The following is a 20,622-nucleotide window of genomic DNA, read 5'->3' on the forward strand; positions in this document are numbered from 1 at the left end:
TGATCACTTAAGAATAATCCGGTAGTTTGTAAACTTTACTTCTTGATAATGCACATTATTTTATGTTATGTTATTAATAATTATTGATAATACAGAAAATACAGTATGTCGTACTTGATTTTGTTTAATTGAAAATTAATTTTTCATAATTATACTTAATAATAATAATAAATTCAATTTTTTAGCTAAAATTTTTATTAAGTATAGGTCACACCAGTATTTAAGAAGTTTTATTGTTTAATTTTACATTATTGATAGGTCGCCACGTACATAACAATTCCAGCTAAAAAGTTTAAAAACTTGTTGATTCTTACGAGCGTGTTATGTATAAAACATAGAGATCTTAAAAATATAACAACTTTTTTATGTTAATGTATTATATTATTATGTATTGTGAAAAATAATAAAATAGCCATAAACTTAATTTTTTCAAAGAAAAAAAAAATCAGCAATAAAATCATATATTTTATTCATTTTATTAATATAAAAAAAATTGTAATGATGCACATAAAACTTTCTATTTTTAATTATTTTACAAAATTTTAACAATGTATTAAATTTAATTTGCTCATTAATAGTTTTTAGCTTCGATGCGAAGCTGAGAAAGTATTAATTTTACCATGATGTGTTTTTATTATTATTTTTTTTTTATTCTGTTGCCACTTTTTCTCAGCTCTCATAGGACCGATTTCTTTCAAAAATACGTCAAAAGATCACAAATCGTATCTAGTTGAAGACATTACCCTTAAAAATTGAAAAAAATTTCCTCGTTCCCCGCAAATGGGGGAAATATCCAAAAAAATTACAAATTTAAAAATCGACAAATTTTGTCATTTTTTTCACTTTTTTTTCTTAAAACTTCCATAACTTTTTCAAAAATCAACAAATCAACATAATTTTTTTTATACTAAAACCTTAGATATTTCCCTTTCATTTGATATCATTTTTTTGAAAATTTAACATTTAACCTGCTCATTGGGGGGGAATTAAAATAGCAACTTTTTTACAAAAATTAACTTTTTCAACTTAATTTTTGAAAATGTTCCGGAAATACTGCGTCCTTCAAACATAATCAAATTAAAGCTTATTTTATGTACTATAAAATGAAAAAAAAAATTTGTCCCGACACTTTATTTTCTACATTTAAACGGCTATCGTAGTTAAAAAAATACTATTTTTTTTTTAAATTTTCAACTTTATTTTTCTAAACTTTTATTTTAAAAATTATTTTTTATATTTTTAACTTTATAATGCTATAACTTTTTGAAAGATGTATGGATCAATATAATTCTTTGTTCAATTACCTGACCAAGGGGGGGATTTAAAATGACAACTTTTTCACAAAAATTAACTTTTTCCACTTAAATTTTAAAATGTTCCGGAAAGTCTGACACTTTTATCTATATCTTAAATTAAAGCTAATGTAATGTACTATTTTATTTAAAAAAATTTCGGACTTTATTTTGTCTTCAGGGTGAAAATGGCTACCAAATGCTATTTTTGTGTAAAAATTCTCGATTTTGTATTTTACATTTTTAACTTTATAATGCTATAACTTTTTGAAAAATGTATGGATCAGCACAATTTTTTTATGAGAAATAAAGTTTTTTATAATCCCTTTTTCATTCTTTATCTTAATCAGGATATTAATAAGGAAATAGCAGATCATGTAACTTTTGGAATAATCCATCAATTTTTTAAAAATAAACACAAATTTTGAACTTTTAAGATTCATAGAATGGGATACTGCCTAAGGAGGAGTGGAGGGAGCCCCCCCCATAATATTTCCATGGGAAACAAATTATGGAAAATGATACAAGGGCCCAAAATTGTTGGCACCTCCAATAAACATTTTCTGGCTACGTGCCTGTACATCCATCGATTCGTAGTGAGAAAAAAATAACTTAAATAGATAAAGAATTATGCTATTTGATATTAAAACAGTATATCATGATCTTTGTTACCAACTGTCAAATATAAAAATGCATTATCATAATTTAAAAAATACAAAAAATTTTATAAATAATTAGAATTGAAACTGATACTGTATGTATAAAATGTATCAGCAATACCATTTCAGCAACAGTTTGAATTGCGCGGCGCGACGTAAATTTTTTTATTTAAGTACCTACACACATATAAATATTTTTTTTAGTATAATTAAATAAATAAAATTCGATTACTACATCATCGAGAATACTTTTTCTAATGAATTAATGCAAAAAAACAAAAAGAACAGAGTATATAACAAAATTTGTTAATGATGGTTGAAAACTTTGAAAGTTCATAACTTAACATAAAATGCATTTAAGCCAATTAAATAATTAGATCTTAATAACCATTTAATACTTTTTAACGTGTAAAAAATGTGATTTGCAATCATTTAATTTTAAATTTTTATAAAGTAAATGAATGGATAAACATTTATATTTCATGATTTTAAATATATTAGAAAACTTTACGTCCTACGCCAACGACCATACCACGTTGAATATACCAGTTCACGTCCGATCACTGAAGTTAAGAACGTCGGGCGTAGTTAGTACTTGGGAACACTACGTGCCGTTGGCATTTTTTTAGTTTTTATTTTCACTTTTTATTTTACAATCACACTTTTAAAAAGACTTAGGGTAAGCACTATTTATCATGAAATGAAGTACACCAGGAAGTTTAATTTTTTCTTTTTGAATTAGGATTACTTGGAATACTTGGATGGGTGACCGCTTGGAAACACTGCGTGCCGTTGACATATATTTTTAGTACTTTTATAGCTTTTTACTTATATTTATAATAACTTAAAAAATGGTTTGATGAACATTTGTAAATTTTTAATCTAATGGACTATTTTTGAAATTATCTTCTTTTTTTAACATGTAAATTAAAAAATGAATCCGTATCATAAAATGAAAACTATTCCTTATAGTATTAAGACATGAGCGCATCAATTATTTTTTTACAATTGAAAACACATTATATTACAATTAAATATTTTATTACAAAATTCGAATAATTATTTAAAAATATTTTATATTACAAAAATTATAACATATTTTATCACTAGATTCAAAGTATTACAAGTATTAAGTAATCCAAACACTAGTTTCTAACGTAATTTGTTCAAATCTGTGACAAATCATGACTAGACTAGTAAAATACGAGAATAAGGGTCCCACTAGATAAGCTCGTTGGCCACGGGGCGTCACTTTCCCCTTAATTCGGATTGATAATTGGCGATAGAGTTGCAATAACATATAGTGTTTCTCCATGCATAAAATTTTTTAGAACTTTTGATCTTTTAATATAATATTGTATAAATAATATTAATATAATAACCCCCTAAAAATTCGTTTTGCGTTAGAAATTAAATAAGAACATTTTACAAGTATTTATATTCATAGGCCAATAACATTAGCTGCACTCATTTTCACATATTTATTTGCAGTTTTGTTTCTATGATTACATAACTTATTATTAAATAATCAACATTGTTTCTAAGAAAATAACTGCACTCCGTAATTTTACTTCCTAACATATTTTACTAGATAATTAATTTTTTCACGTTTTTTCGCAATATTTGATTAAATTGATAATATTTTTGTAGAAATGGAATGCGTGAGTGATTTTGAAGAACCGTTATTATTAGAACACAGAACATACTTTCCATCTATGGGAAGAACAAATCTCAGGTATCCGCCACCGTTGCCTGTTGAAAACGAGCCTGGCCGGAATAATATCCCACCAGCGCCAATCAGTCTTACAATAAAAAAAAATGAAATGTTCCTGATGCTTCAATGGGAGATGGAATTAAAAAAACGCCATGAGGATATTTGTTATTATNTAGAATTAAAAAAACGTCATGAGGACATTTGTTATTATGAACTATATTATTGGAGTAATCTTTATGAAAACTCTCCCTATTGGATTCTCATAAATGATATTCCATCATCTTCAAATCCAATGCAATACTTTTTGGCTGGATACATACCAGGATACAAGTATTATTTTGCTGTGAGAGCCGTTGATATTTATGGCAGACGTGGCCATTTTATCAAAAAATTCATAAGACTTTAAATAATTATTAATACATATAATGAAATGGATAATTTTTCTTTCTTTTTTTGCTCAACATATTACTTTATTTAATATTTAAATTTTCAAAAAAAATATTTGTTTCTACATATCTAATACACAATTCTTCGAATTTCTTAATTATATTTTCAAATAATTATTTAAAATTTTGTTATAAACACATCCTATCATAACTTTATGTGTTTTCAGTTATTATTTTATGTCAATATTTAATAAAATAAATTTCATGTTTTGAATAAGCATATTAATAAACGAAGAAATAATTTAAAAATATTATTCTGATATTCAGTTATTGAAAAAAAAAATTGTAATGCTTTTTAAGAAATTTAAACATTATTATATATGTTATGTAATAATATCAAATTTGAATGTATAATAAAATAACATATGTATAAATATATTGGTTATTTATAAAATATATCTTTGTCTCTTATGTTAAACTTAATTTTTTAATATACAAGGTGATTNTTTCTTATGTTAAACTAAATTTTTTAATATACAAGGTGATTGAAATCTGGTAAGACACTCATTTTCTCAGAAAATATTGAGAATTTTAAATTTTATTATATGTTAAACTTAATTTTTTAATATACAAGGTGATTGAAATCTGGTAAGACACTCATTTTCTCAGAAAATATTGAGAATTTTTAATTTTATTATAGATAAAAAATATCAAGTTCAAAAAACTCTACTATAATATGTAGTCAAACCATTATTTTTTTCGTCCCTTCAAGGAANTCAAAAAACTCTACTATAATATGTAGTCAAACCATTATTTTTTTCGTCCCTTCAAGGAAAAAAACCCTTATTTATAATTTTCTTAAATGGGAACCCTTATTTTTAACTTTATAATATGATAAAAAAAAAATTACAAACAATATTTTTCTTATAATTTTTTTTATCCGATTAACGGATCGTCCGTTACAGCTTGTTAAAGTTAAGTGATTTTTTGCCAAATTACTATTGTCATTTTACTATATTAAACACAGAAGTCATTGTTTTTATTTGCTGTTGCATAAACCAAATTTTATTGATCATGTTATGACAGGTAAATTAGCTATAAAAATGTACCACACACTAAATGAGTGATTACAATAATAGATTCAAACTGGGTTTTCGGTGTAATATTAATAGCTAAGTCTATGGTTTTGTAAGACTAAAGGATCTAACAAAAATAGCGGTTGCACTGCCACCGATATTATGAAACATAATAAATGACAGCATTTTTCCTGGAAGTCAAAATCTTTAAGCAATTATAAAACGTAAACGGTTGTTCGGATCAGAAAAAAATGATTTGTAATTCTTTTTTTCTATCTTATTATCAAAACAAAATTAGTGGTTCCCATTTAAAAAAATTATAAATAAACTTATTTATCCCTGAAGGGATAAAAAAAAATTTTTTAACTTCATATTATTGTAGAGTTTTATAAACTTAATAATTTTTCTTTTTACAAAAATTTTAAATAATCAATAGTTTCTGAAAAAATAAGTGTCTTACCAGATTTAAATCACTCTGTAGATAATTTAATGATAAAGCAACCAAATAGAAAATATCCCTTATAACCTAAAGCAGTATAGAAGTTTATCGTAGGGAAACGGTCATTATATCACGTATGCTATACAATATAAATAAGATAGAAAACAACCGTGCACTTGCCAACGACCATACCACGTTGAAAGCACCAGTTCTCGTCCGATCACTGAAGTTAAGCAACGTCGGGCGTAGTTAGTACTTGGATGGGTGACCGCTTGGGAACACTGCGTGCCGTTGGCAATTTTTTAATTCTTTTTTACTTTTTGTTTGGTTATATTTCTTATAAACTTGATATCTAAATAGAAATTTAACTTCGTGTAATCAGTAATTTCGTATATTTTAGTTAAAAACGATGAACACACTATACTACACTTTATCAATAACAGCTAATATTAAGTATAAACTGTTGTATTTTTGTAAATAAATTTTATCATCTTATTTATGCTATCGCAAATACATAATTTATTTATACTATATTGTAAAAGTGTAAAAGAAATTCATTTTTAAAAAAAAAATGCCAACGGCACTAGTGTTTCCAAGCGGTCACCCATTCAAGTGTACTAACTACGCTCGACGTTGCTTAATTTCAGTGATCGGATGAGAACTGGTTTCATTCAACGTGGTATGGTCGTTGGCCAGTAAAAGAATCGTTTTCTATCTTATTTATATTGTATAACGTACATAATTATATAACAAAACTTGAAATTTATTAGAACAATATATATCATTTACATTGCAGATTATTACATACATTTTTTTATAAGTAATGAATTCCTTAAATTATGTTATAAAGTATTTTCCTTTAATATCTGAACATTTGAAAATTTTTGATTTGTTATTTTAAAATTTCTCATATGATTATTTAAAATCATATTAACTTTGTATAATATTTTAAACGTATAGGTAATATACGTTAAATATAAATATAGTTACATTTTAAGTAGTGTAACTCTTAACACTAAATGGAAATTTTTTAGCTTCGATGCGAAGCTGAGAAGGTATTGGTTTTACTAAGATGTGTTTTTTTTTTTTTTGTTTGTTACCACTTTTTCTCAGCTCTCACCGAACCGATTTCTTTCAATGATATGTCAAAATATCACAAATCGTATCTAGTCGAAGACATTACCCTCAAAAATTGAAAAAGAATCCCTCGTTCCCCGTAAATGGGGGAAACCTCCAAAAAATTACAAATTTAAAAATCGCTAATATTCGAAATTTTTTCAATTTTTTTTACTTAAAATTGCTATAACTTTTTTAAAAATAACCAAATCAATATAATTTTTTTTTATATTTATATTTATTTTTTTTTACCATAATAAAGTATATTACATTAGCTTTAATTTAAGATATATATAAAAGTGTCAGACTTTCCGAAACATTTTCAAAATTTAAGTTGAAAAAAATAGTTTTTTATATATTAATTTGTGCAGTTAATACTTTAATAACGTTTAATTAAAATCGTACAATTAAAATACTAATCATATTAATAAATCCTCGATAATTCTATGGTTTTAACTATATTATTTTTTGTTAGGCATATTGCTAAAAAAATATTTTACGAGTTGGATATATCAGAAGTAGTTCAAAAAAATTTTATAAACGCACAATCCTACTTATAAGAAAACAAAGGTTTTTTAATTCTGCAAAATTACAATTATGGACTTTAACTATTCTGCTTCTTAGATAGTAATTATTAAGATACTTTTTACTTATGTTTTTCTGTAAAAACCATTAAATCGTTTTTTGATAGTAATTTATTATGATTTACAAATATATCACATTTTATGGTTTTCCAGTAAAATAGTAGTAATTAATAATATTATAATACTATAATAGTATATGTTAGCTACGATGCATATCTGAGTAGTTATCAATTTGACCACAGTCTTCGTCTTCTTTTTCCTCGCCTTAATCAGAACTACTTGGGTCGGCCCACTCTTTTCCTAAACTTCCACTCGACACGATGACCCACATCATCTACGCTCACATCAGCCATCCTCATTCGCATTAATTTGACTAGTGTTTTTTTTTAATAATTATTATTTTTCATTTGGAAATACAAATTCTAACTTCTACTGAACGAAAATTTAAATAAAATAATAAAGAATCAATAAAAATTTGTTTTAATAATAATAATAAATAAATAAATCATTAGAAAATTGTCATTTATGGTTTTATTCATCAAGCAATGCGTCATATATTTATTTTATCTTTTTGTACATTTATAACAGATATAGTATTTATTAATAAAGGAAAAAATTCTAATAAAAAATTATTTTAGTAGAATGTTAGCTACAACCTTAATAAGATTATACAGCTAATACCTCACAATTTATAGTAAATTATTTATTAAAATTAATTTAAAAGTGTACTATTTATTTATAATAATGTAAATCAGAGACGTGTCTAAGACTAAAACTTAGGATAGGTATGGTGATAATTATTATAGTTTGAATATATAGTATCCTAGTCTAACCTCTCCAGAGACCTTTTGATAACGTATATTAATAGGTGTGATCCAGACCTGCTCGACCTACCCTCTGTGCACGCCACTGCTGCAAGTATTTTAATTTATGAAAACCAAATAAAAACTTACTCAAAAATATTACAGTCAACCATTTCATTTAATGTATACAATTTTATTATTATAAATAAATTAGTTATTCATACATTATTTGTAGGTAATGATAACATTTTGGAAAAACACTTATTGTTAATATAATAAGTTATAATATAATATTCAAAAACATATTTTTTATCCATTTTATTCTTAACTTTACAAAAAAATAGTATAAATTATAATATAATTATTACTATTATTATAGTATTTGTCTAGCTTAAGTTATACATAATCCTACCTATAATTATTTATAATTTTTGATAGGTATATGTTATAGAGTGATGATAAAAAATAAAGTAACTCATAGGAATAATCTTATTTGTTCTAATAGGTAGTGTTTTAACAATAAAAAAAATGTTAAAAATGTTAAATAAAATAACTATAAACTAACTAAAAAGATAATAACAAGCATGATGTACAATACACCAGAAGAAAGTGAGTAAAAATTATAGCTTATGACAATTGTTTTCTTTTTTTTCTTATTATGAGTGTTAAGATGTTCTTTAAAATAAGGTTTACTATTTTGCTAATTTATTGTCATTTTTATAAAATGTTTTTGACTTTATGTGGCATAATGTTTATAAACAAAAATGGTAAAATTGATTTAATTAATTTCATGTTACTATAACATAATATAATGATGTTCAGTTATGATTTTATTTTACTCACTTCATCGTTTTACATATTTTTTTATAAATTAATAATCTTACTTATAATACGGCTAACTTAATACATTTTATTTCTTATAATATAATAAAAAAAAAAAAGCGCTAAACATAAGTCGAGGGTAATTACAATGTACACGTTTTTATTCGATAATGAGATTTGGCGGTACTGTAAATGTCAAACATGACTAACAAAAATAAGCTTGTTTTGACTAGAATGACAAATTAATTGTTCGAATTTTTAAGTGAATAATGGATATGTGTTAATAGCAGATGGATTTGCGACAATATTGATTTTATATTTATGAGACTTTTTAAACTACAGCTAGACTATAAGAAGTTTATTTTGTAATCAATATGATCTATAGTATTATATTTGATTGTACCTATGTATATTTATTTATATATAAATGTGTACATATATATAATAGCATCATGCACATTCACTTTTTTATAATTTATGTATTATTTTATTATATAATTAAAAACTTTGCTGGGTGGTTAAAGTCGCCTCCTTAAGTACGTATCTCTCTACTAAGGATGTTATTACGTTCCTGGATAAAGATAATAAAATATTTTTATTCTTGTGTATATATTTAAAAAAATAATTATATTTTATTAAAATTAAGTTTTACCGCTTACTTATTGTTCTTTAACTTCAAAATATTTGTAAGTAGGATTTTCATATCCGTTAATCTGCATATTGGCTACATGACGTTCTTCTTGTGATGTACCTTGATCAACTTCAATAAAACCCTTTAAACAAATGAAAAACTTAGTAATATTACAAAAGTTTTTCACGGGTATTTAAATATTACTTGATTTTGTGGTGATTTAGCGTTTCGTCGGCGTATAACCGCTACTCCAACACAAATTGCGGCCATTAATGAAAGTCCAGCAAATGCCAATGTCAAATACACACTTCGAGATTCTCGATGGAATCCTTCTCTTCGAATTGAGAATGACTAAAAAATGTTTTTAATAATTATGTATTTAATTTAATTGTTAATAGATATTCACTATTAAATAAAAAATATTAATTACCGGTTCTCCGAGACTCATATCATGAACTTGAGCATGTGAAATCTTAGGTTCTGAGTCATGATCATGATGTTGAACAGCTGCTATTTGTTCGGGTTTTGCAGCTGTTGGTTGTGGAGTTTGAGTTATCGGTCGTTGAGGAGTTATGTTTTCATTAGCATCAAATTCAGCTGCGGTTTCAACTTCTAATTTAGCCTCCTTAGACTCTACTTGTTCACGCTTAGGTTCTTTGTGGTCTTTCTCTGCTGAATACCTTTCGTGATCTTTATCTGAAACGTTGGTGTTAAAAGCAAAATAATTAATATAAAATTAGTTTGCCAAATTTAATCCTTTATTACCATCTTGGGATATGTCGGACTTGTATTTATCTAATATGCTTGCTTCAGCATCTCTTGTCATTGTTAATAAAGATCCAGGAGTATCATCTTTGCTTCTAAGTGCTTGAATATAATCAGACATTAATTGAGATATCTTACGAGAAAGTGATGGATATCTATAAAGTAATCAATAAATAAACAATTAAATATTTTAAATCATAATAATCAATTAATTCTATACTGTTTTACCTATCAAGCATTTGCAATGACTGGTTAACCATATGATCAATGTCAACTAAGTGTTCTAAAGTTATGGACTTTTCACGTTCGGCTAACTCTACGCTAGACGCCAATAAATGTCGGTAATGAGCTATAGTATGATGACGATCTTTATGCAAAGATCTCAGAAGTTTTTGTAGACACTTTTGTACTTTATGCGTCTAAAAAGTGAACATGTTTTAAAATTTCAAAAACTATAAAATGAAATATAAAAGGCAAAGAGTGCTTAATATATTAATAAATTACTTACGTTTGGTGTATTTTCATTAAGAGCGTGTATATAACAATTCATGGCATCTTTCTTTCGCTGATTAATGTGAGCATTTACTCTTTGTTGATGCATAGCAAACAATTGATGTTTTTCTGCTGATCCTTCCTCTTCCAATGATTGAACAGTTTGTTGGAATCTTAAAGTCATACGTTGTTTAAATTCTTCAGCCATATGTGGATCTTTGGATCGCATTTCTTGATAACGTTCTTCAAGATCTGACCAGTCTTTCATTACTTTTGTTACCTTTTCGCGGTGAAGTTCTTCTAATCGGTTCAAAGCTTCTTTGTATGACTTATGCTCGTCTCTAGGATCAAAATGTGTAAAGTAGGTATCTGGCGTAGGTAAGTTCCTTACTGGCCCAGAAGGCGTAGTGCGTGAACTTTCAGTGGAAGATGATTCTGAAGTTGTAATAGTTGTAGTTGTTGATATTTTCCTAGTAGTTGGAGGTTCTGTGGTTGTGGTGGTTGTCGTCGTAGTCGAAGGTGTACGAATCGGTGTATCATCATAATGATCATAATCGTCATCGTCGTCTTCCTCATCATTTATGTCATCGTCATCGTCATCATCGTCATCATCATCATCGATGTCTTCTTCCACATCAAACTGATCAGATGATAAAAGACTATCAGCTGCAGTTGTTACAGTTTTCTTCAATTGAATTTTATCTACATAACAAATATAAAATCAGAATAAATTATGTATAATAAATTAAACATATCAATAATTTATAATATAAGAAACTATAGAAAGGAATTTCATAAATATTAAAATTTAGAGTTACCATATAAATTAATACAAGTACAATTATAAAATTAATTTTAGTAAGTTCAGTAATAACAAGTAAAAATTGTTTTATTCTTATATTTGAAAGCTTAAAAATTAATTTAGGATTTTTTTAGAAACAGACATCACTCTTTTTTAAATTACAACAAATTTTTCAGTAAAAAAAAATCAAATTTATTGTTTAGAATAAAATTAAATAAGTTTATTATAATTTCTATTTTAAAATGTATTTTTTTTTAAATAAATTTAATCTATTTGGAGTAAATATAAATATACATTATCGTCCATTTTATTAAATTGTTATGTTATAAGTTATTACCTTTAAATGGACAGCACACAAACTCGACGCCAGAAAATAAGGAAATTCCACATGGTAGTAACATGGCAAAACTTCTTAAATTATGGTCACGATCTTGGCAAGCTTGTGCAGCTGTTTGATTCCAACGGTCAAACGGCCAGCATTTACTCTGATTATGAACATGATCGAATATACAATTCTCGGGAACTAAAAGCGCATCACTTTGAAATTGTCCTTCTGTTGAAAAATAAGTTGTAGTATAATGATAAATAAATGTTAAATAATTATTGGAATCGTTAAGAGCTGTAGGCTGAGGTGGGCGGTTCTTGTATGGATATTGGGTTGGCCACAAGATAGGCCATAAAGTCTGTAATTATAAAAAAACTAAACTAAACGCTTACCAAGACATCTGTACGGTTTCACCCAATCCGTATGCTTGCATTTATTGTATCCCATTTTACACCAGTTACCAATCTTCACATAATGGCTTGATTCAACTATATTTGTGATGTCATTCTTCGGATAAACCTAAAAATTGTTTCCCAGATTAGATTCAAGTAAAAATAAAAACGGATATATTGAATCAATTAGAAATTAACTATACTAAAAAACTCAAATTTTAATTTCAAAAACATATAATTTTGAAATTGCTCTTTAAATTTATTAATTTAAAAAATTTATATTCTTAAAACGTATTTGTAAACAAAATATTCTAACTGTTTATTTATAGAATAATATAAATATAAGATATAATAAAAAAAATAATTATTTTTACTTTTTTACAATAATCCAAAATATCAACTTTTTCCTTCAAGCATCCAACTTTACGTTTTGTGTCAGACGTCCATCGACCATTTTCTGACATGTATTGGCTATAATATGGTGCATCTGATTTTGAGTCACAAAGAACGGCCACCTGTGGTTCAAAGTGGACTGGCGCTGGTCCATCAGGTCCACTGCTCTGTAAAAATATAATATTGAATATATTTTATTGCACACTCATTAGAAGTCATTCGAATGATATTTGCCATTACAATGTGCACAAATGATAGGTATTAGTTATTGAAATTAAAATTTGAAGAGCTAAATTTTAATAAACCAAAAATTGATCAAATCGTGTAATATCTAATATGATTAAAAATAAAAACCATAATAATATAGTTAAGTTACTTTTAATTTTCCTATACATATAATAGATAAAGATAAATAATCTTCGATAAATATTTCTAATGAAATACTGTTCAAAATAAGACAATAGATGGTACCAGTGAATTTCATATTCAGATTTTACAATCTAAATTAATAAAAAGATTAGCGGTTTCTAAGATTTATTTAAATTGTACTTTTTCATACTAGATAATTATTTAGAGTGTATATAAAAAGAGATGACAAGATAGATCTCTATGGACGAAAAAATGTATTGTAATGATATTCGTATAATTTTCTTTCGATTGGAAGGGTTAGGTTACCGGAAATATTATTTTATTTATACTCCAACAAGATAAAGTATAAGTTATGCCATTGCAATGCTAAGCCAATAAAACGAACGTTAATCTACACTTTATTCGTAAGTTATACATCTTTTTCAGAGATATACCAAGGACTACTCTTCCAGACTTCAATAAATTCTAAGTTTGTTTTTTTATACTACAGTACATGTTTAGCATAAATATTTTCACTTAACGCGACGAGCATGCAAATGATTATATTTAAAATATACCTACAGTTATACAAATTACATTATTTTTCAGAATTTAAAGTCATTATATTTATGTAACCTTTTAAAGTTAATTAATTTAGTTATATATGTGTCTAATAGTCTAAATTATGTATTTGTAGGGTATTAATTCATTTATAAAATTTGTTAAATTATTCTGAACCCACCCCATAAAAATTATTATTATACAAATTTTTATTAATTAACTTGAAAACTATATGGTTATATGATGTTTTGAGGTTAAAGTTAGGGAAGATTAGAAGGGATATGTCATCCTATAATGAAAAATATTGCTGTTTCTATAAAATTCTACAACAAAGTTTCACAAATTTGGNTGTTTTTTTATACTACAGTACATGTTTAGCATAAATATTTTCACTTAACGCGACGAGCATGCAAATGATTATATTTAAAATATCTCTTCAAAATTTATATTATAAAATAATAAATAATTTGAATAACTATTTTAAATAGAAAAAAATTAGAAATAACAAACGTTTGAGAAAAAAATTACAAAATTTAATCGTATAATACTTTATGATCTACACTAGGAATATATTAATAGATGACACAATTTGCATTATTTCAATAAATTAAATAGAATTGGAGTCGTAGTATGCTTGACTAGAAAATTTATTTTAATATGGAAATAAATTATTAGATATCCAGTAAAACTCGGGTATTATTATTGTAATACTATTTGTTTACTATTATATTTAACGTAATAATATAAAAAACTTTTTTAAGTAAATAAAATTCTTAATCAAATTAGTTTTTAATAAATAATATATATATATTTATAAATCCACTTAGATAGATCAAACAAAGTTCTGGTAATAACATCTTTTGACGTTAAAATAGTAAGGTAATAATGCACAAAAGGAACTTAAATACCTTCAAGTTCACATCTAACTCCATTACTTTTCACTGACAGGAAAGGATGTCAAAGCCTTAAGCTATTAACTACAATAAAGACTAACGAAATACCTTGACAGCCATTTCTTGATAATAAATGGTTTGCATCATTGGATAATAATTAAGAGATAGATAGATTTACAGAAATTACGAATATCAAAGAAAAAACAAGTAAACAGAACGTCTGATAAATATTTAAGTTTATAATCACGGATATTATTTAGTTTAAATAATTAGAATATATTTACCTAAAGGCTATAAAAAAAGAAAAAAAATTTATATATTTAGAAAATTAATTATAAGCTTCAATAACTGCATACAATTTTAATGAATTAAGATTGTAATGACAACAAATTAAATTAAATTTTATATACATTAAGTAATTATTTTAAATAAAATCATATAAATTTCATATAAGAGCGGTACATTAATCATAACAATTCGGGAATTTATTAGACAAACAATTGAGCTCTTAGAATATATTCATGGAGACAAAATATTTTTTTTAATATTTGGTTTCACTATTCGCTCAATAGACCCAAATAAGAAGGAATAGAAACGGGGTGTTTGTATAGAAAATCACGCATTTTTGGAATCCTCGACATCGACGAAACAAGATGGAGCTTAGTCTCCTCAGTTAACGTATTAGTTCCCCTTAAAAATTATATATGCTATGACAACATATCATATAAATATAAATCATAACAATATAACAAACAGTAAAAATTATAAATAAAATATTTTTTGGTAGTAGCATGTAATGTTAATAAATTAAGTGTCTCTATAAATGTCATAAATAAAAACCATACCTAATTGACATTAATAAAAATAATAATAATGCTCTTAATCTCGGGATTTAAATATATATGTTTTATTTAAACAAAAAAAATTGTTACTTTGCAAAATTTTATAATACACAGGAAAATTAGTCAAGAAAAAAGTCAAGGCAGGGGTCACTATTCCCTTTGCTATCCAGCGGACGTCCATATAAACAAACTAAAACTTTAGAAGTGTCATAATTACGTCAGTGAAAGTTGAATTGTTGACCTAAATGGATATCATTATGAAAGCTTGCGACAGGGCAGTCAAATGTGAGGAGATTAGGGGATAAACCCACGTTTACATAACTTTTCAGTACAATTTTCATCATATATATTTTTTATTTTAAAAATTTTATACATGAAATTCAATTTAAAAGTAATTAAGGATAATTAATATGAAAAACAAGTAATCCTACAAATTTTGCACATTAAAATGTAAGTCTTAGTTATTATTTATACGTAAATTCAATGGGATACTATTCAACTAAATATTTGAAATACGTTTAATAAGAAAAATGTTATTTATGCATATTTAATAGTTTATAATGACATCTTGATATATTAACATAAATTTATATATTAATATAAAATTCTGGGGTATAAGGACATGATGATTTTTATCATAGAGATTTTTCATCTTCTGCCATGAATAAGAATCATTCTACCATCAATGGCTTTGACAAAGTATTAGATATTTTACTCCTTATGATAACATACTCAGCATAGATATAAGAACTGATTTCATGCAGATTTCAATTGTAAAGTTAAACGTTAATACGTTAAGAGAAATTCAACGTCGAACAATTTTACACCATTAGCTCAATGCGACACCACAATTTAAAAGTTATCACTTAAGTTTCCTTCTGTACTAGTTGGCTAGTTTAAAACTCGTTATCTCTAATGACAAAATTGTCCAAATCACTATTAGCGTGTTCAACATTAAATTTCCATTCATCGTAAGTTTTCCGATATATTAAGGTGCGTGAAAATCGTAGCAAGTCAACTTAAACACACACGTATATTTTTATTGATTTCATCTTTATAGTTTTTAAGTATATTTTTATGAGGCATGTATTTACTACTTAAATTATAATGTAGAAGAAATGTATAATATCCACCACAGTGAAACGATTTAAGTCAATCGATTTTTCATTAAAAATCAAGATCAGAACACGATTCTACATAAATATTTTTTTATAAACTAATTACATAACAAAAATTATTTTTTATTAGTGATAGAGATGAAATTTTCGTTAATAATTGTAATAATACAAGTATTATATTTTAGAGATAATTAATATAATTTTCAACAGATTACGAAGTAATAATTGAAAAGTGTAAATAAATACATAATGTCTTTAATAACATAAATGTCTATATTTTTTGTCTATAATTCATTTGTACTATACATTTTAATACATTTTTCATTTTTACTTCNAGGTGTTGCGTCAATCGTGGATAAGATGACAGAAAATAGACTTAGATTGTTTAGTCATGGTATGAGGAAAGAAGAATCGAAAGCTGTAAGAACAGTTATAGAAATGAATGTTGAAGGAAGAAGAGATAGAGGAAGACCAAAAAAGAGATGGAGGTATGCTATTGAATGCGATTTGAGGACAGCTGATGTGAGCGTAGAAGATGTGGGAGATCGTGTCAAATGGAAGTTTAGGATAACGGTGGCCGACCCTAAGTAGTTGGGATTAAGGCGAAGAAGAAGAAGAATAATTCATTTTTACTATTTATTAATTAATAAACAGCTAAAGAAGATATGAATGAAGTGTAATTTTTTAAACATCGTAAACACTAAATATTAATAATGTAAAGCGATTGTTTAATAATATTGAATCGGTCATTAAATTCTAAATTAAAAAACAGTGCTTAATTTACCAAGCCGTGGGCTCAGTACAATTTAAAACTAGGGTGGTACCCTAAAAAATAATTTTTCTCGCTTTGCTCGCAAACAATGATTAATACATAAAATAAAAGTTAATAACAAATACTATTATTACTATGTTCATTGAACATTGTTCAAATATATACAAAATAATTGATTTACGGTTTTCAATTACTCCTAAAATGAGAATTTTTTTTTATTAAAAAATGTTAACCTTATAAGAAAAAGGGCAAGATTTTAAAAATGTTTAACCACTTATAAATCAAGAAATAAATAAATGAATATGCCAAATATTTCAGAAATATTATTATTGTTTCAGCAGAAATCAAGTGGTCAATGACAAATCAATCATTCTGTATATTAAAACATCTTAATTTTTTTTTAAAGAATGTGATATAAAAATTTACCGACTTAATTTCTCATTATATAAATGTAATAAGACAAAATGAGATCTTTAAATTGTATCTTTATTGTTCACTATATATATTTAAATAGTTTTTTATGGAAGTTGTATTTCTCTTCGTAACTTACTAAGGTTTTATGTGTATTAAATATAAAATAATTAATAAAACAAAATACATAAATAAACAGATATCAATTTTTCTTTTACTTAGTCCTAGTACTTTTATAAAAATAAATGACAATTTATATTCAAGGGTAGACAACCATTTTCTAGTTTTTTGTTTAAAAAACCTTGTCAATATTGTCATCAAAACGTATGTTTGCTATAATATTTTTTTTCTATTATAATTTCTTACCGTTCTTATTATCAACTAACATTTTATTATCCTGAATAATAATAAATTGTATAAAACTAATATTTGTTGGGGGGCTCTATACAAATGTATCAAATGTCTTTCCGTAAATATGGCACTGGTAAAAAGCAATGCAAGTTTAACGAGCTGAAATCATTAAATAGGGTAATTACAATCGTTGTAGATAAGTTTCCTATGCCTTATTACTAACGAATGTACAGCTAGTGGTTTCTAAATAGAATTATGTTTAATAATTTAATGATAAATGCATATTAAGATAAAGTGATAGTTACTCCATTAGCTACAGCTTACATGCAGTAATAAGTTTATAATAAAATCTTGACGATTATGAATTATGATTATAAAAATTTTTTCATGCAACTTTTAAAATATGCAACGACAAGATGAATAATTTATTATACATTCAATACAGTTTTAAGTAAATAAATATTGTAAAGGCACATACATTTTATTTATCCTTAAAAGGTTTCAGACTATAGTTATGGTTTCTATGTGATGTCATCAGAATTTTTTTCTTTTTATGTGAGTTATAATGAAAATTTAAAGATGAATAGTTTTTTTAAAAAGCCTTTATGGGGATGTTCTGGTAAATTCACAAGAACTGCATTATTTTTCTACGCAAAACACCGGAGTGGTACAATAAAATATTTGAACTTATAAAAAGGCAACTTTACTACACGTTATATTAAATATAGTCTAAAGACATATTCTTGATGAAATGTAGGTCGCAAAAATAAAAGAATAAACAAGTTGATTTAATATAATAAAAAATAGATAATATAGTTTATATAGATTTACAGGATAAAATATATCTGTATACGGATTGTGCAGACATCAGTATAACATATAATTCCAATGAAATAATTTCAAACTTGAATAATATATGTAAAGTTAATAATAATTTTTTTTATTCATAAAAACCCCTAGATATTTTGATGAAGTAAAATGTTTTAGTGCGTGGGATTGAATTATAAAGAACAGTTTTCATTATGGTATATGTCGTACTAACAAAATAATTGGTTTACCTCAATATGTATTTTATCCTCAAATAATATAATTTTAATAAAAAATAAATTTGTGATATAATCTGAGACAACATTCATTAGTTGTTTTCAATTGTTAAAATAATATTTTAATAAAAATCCTTATTTGTTATATTTCTAGACATATTATGTCTAGAAATATATTCATACAAGTATTTCTATTTACTCACATTGTTTGCCTGTCATAATGATATCATGTTTGCTTTCGTATTATATTTAAATGATTCTATTATGATTTGAGAATCATTTCAGTTCTACATTTATTGTTATGTGTAATCATATTGTATTATATATGTGGTCAGCACCTAGCAGAGCATATGTTAAATGATAGGTGCTACAGCAGCCTTTGTTTTCTCGGTCGATCAGCTTATTGTTCACGTATCCATTGCCATTATAATATTTAGATCCACTGTCAACGATTAAACCCAAAAGCAGTAGAAACCCGTTTATTGTTTCGATATGACTGTTATGCAATTGTTTCGGTAATATTGCTTACACCATTGGGAATTCAACAGACAAAACTGATATAATTTTTATAACATCAGACATTGATGTCTGTTAAACTATATGATACACCAATATAAAAAGTGAAAAGGATAAAGTTTTACCCAAAACTATCATAATTTGGAATTTTGATTTCTTTTGCAATAAAAACTTACAATCATTTTTACAAAGTTCAAACATTAAAAATAATCTGAAAAATTTATTAGTAATTAAGCAAAAGATGCTTCTAGAGAAAATAAAATAAAAGGTGTGGTACAATAACTGCAATGTACTTTAATACAGTGTAATTAATATTTAAATATTTTTATTAAATGTACTAAAGTAGAGAATTTAAAGCATGAAATATCCATAGAATTTTTCGTATTTTATAAATGCTTCAGTAACAGTAACCACGACCAATGTTCATTTCCTTTTAGCTTTCCCCGACGTGACCTGTAAACTTAGCCTTAATTACCTCTTCTGTCAAAGGGCTATGTATAAATGATCGCTTCTTTGTTGAGGTACAAAGACGAAAGACATCAGATAAGAGATTACTATGAACGTGATCGAACAAAATTCAACTTCAATGAAAAGTGATCTATATGTTAGTAGATATTATACAAATAGAAAAAAGAACAGAAAAAACAGATGCGAGTGTGTTTTGAATGGCCAAATGAGGGATTAAATACAATTTCGTAGACAGAGCTCTGACTTATTTTATACATTGTTCGCGCTAACATTGCATGCATAAAGTTCTCTTGTAACTTCTCCAGATTTATTACATTAGGCCACCGTTGAAACCCAATTAAAAGCCAAACAATGGTTGTATGATACGTACACACAATTTCCATTTATTATTCCCCTGCCACATTTATCCAAAGCACTCGGAATTCTCTCTTGTACTTCTTCCTTTAAAGGTTTTTCAAAAGATAAGGTGAGTTTTGTTGGAGGTACATAAAAGGTGGATTTTATTAGCTTTTGAATTTTACCATTTTTTTTAGTCTTCGATTTTTTTTCCACTTTTTAATAAATTATCACGTTGTAAAAGAAACAACCATATCATTAATTTAACTAAA

General features: G+C 25.8%; 1 protein-coding gene, 1 non-coding gene and 1 pseudogene across 3 annotated transcripts in view; 1 reads left to right on the forward strand and 2 right to left on the reverse strand.

The window, feature by feature from the left end:
* Nucleotides 1-5,744: 5,744 nt before the first annotated feature.
* Nucleotides 5,745-5,863, forward strand: LOC126906443 (5S ribosomal RNA). Its single transcript, XR_007704259.1, has one exon. It is a non-coding gene; the product is annotated as a 5S ribosomal RNA (ribosomal RNA).
* A 275-nt stretch (nt 5,864-6,138) lies between these two features.
* On the reverse strand, nt 6,139-6,259 carry LOC126906458 (5S ribosomal RNA; annotated as a pseudogene).
* Nucleotides 6,260-8,228: 1,969 nt separating this feature from the next.
* The window catches only part of LOC126903599 (amyloid-beta-like protein), a 50,773-nt gene continuing 38,379 nt past the window's right edge, over nt 8,229-20,622 (reverse strand). Inside the window, exons 2-11 of one of the 2 annotated variants that reach the window (XM_050681884.1) lie at nt 12,673-12,858; nt 12,299-12,425; nt 11,919-12,134; nt 10,796-11,481; nt 10,516-10,706; nt 10,288-10,442; nt 9,953-10,218; nt 9,727-9,873; nt 9,544-9,664; nt 8,229-9,462 (exon numbers count right to left, since the gene is read on the reverse strand). In XM_050681884.1, the coding sequence (XP_050537841.1) occupies nt 9,551-9,664; nt 9,727-9,873; nt 9,953-10,218; nt 10,288-10,442; nt 10,516-10,706; nt 10,796-11,481; nt 11,919-12,134; nt 12,299-12,425; nt 12,673-12,858 (2,088 nt within the window). In that variant the 3' untranslated portion in view covers nt 8,229-9,462; nt 9,544-9,550. The remainder of the gene's footprint in view (nt 9,463-9,543; nt 9,665-9,726; nt 9,874-9,952; nt 10,219-10,287; nt 10,443-10,515; nt 10,707-10,795; nt 11,482-11,918; nt 12,135-12,298; nt 12,426-12,672; nt 12,859-20,622) is intronic. The other variant, XM_050681883.1, reaches the window with a different exon arrangement.

This window comes from Daktulosphaira vitifoliae, unplaced genomic scaffold (assembly GCF_025091365.1).
Source record: "Daktulosphaira vitifoliae isolate Bord-2020 unplaced genomic scaffold, ASM2509136v1 Scaffold_4, whole genome shotgun sequence".
In the NCBI taxonomy this organism is placed as follows: Eukaryota; Metazoa; Arthropoda; class Insecta; order Hemiptera; family Phylloxeridae; genus Daktulosphaira; species Daktulosphaira vitifoliae.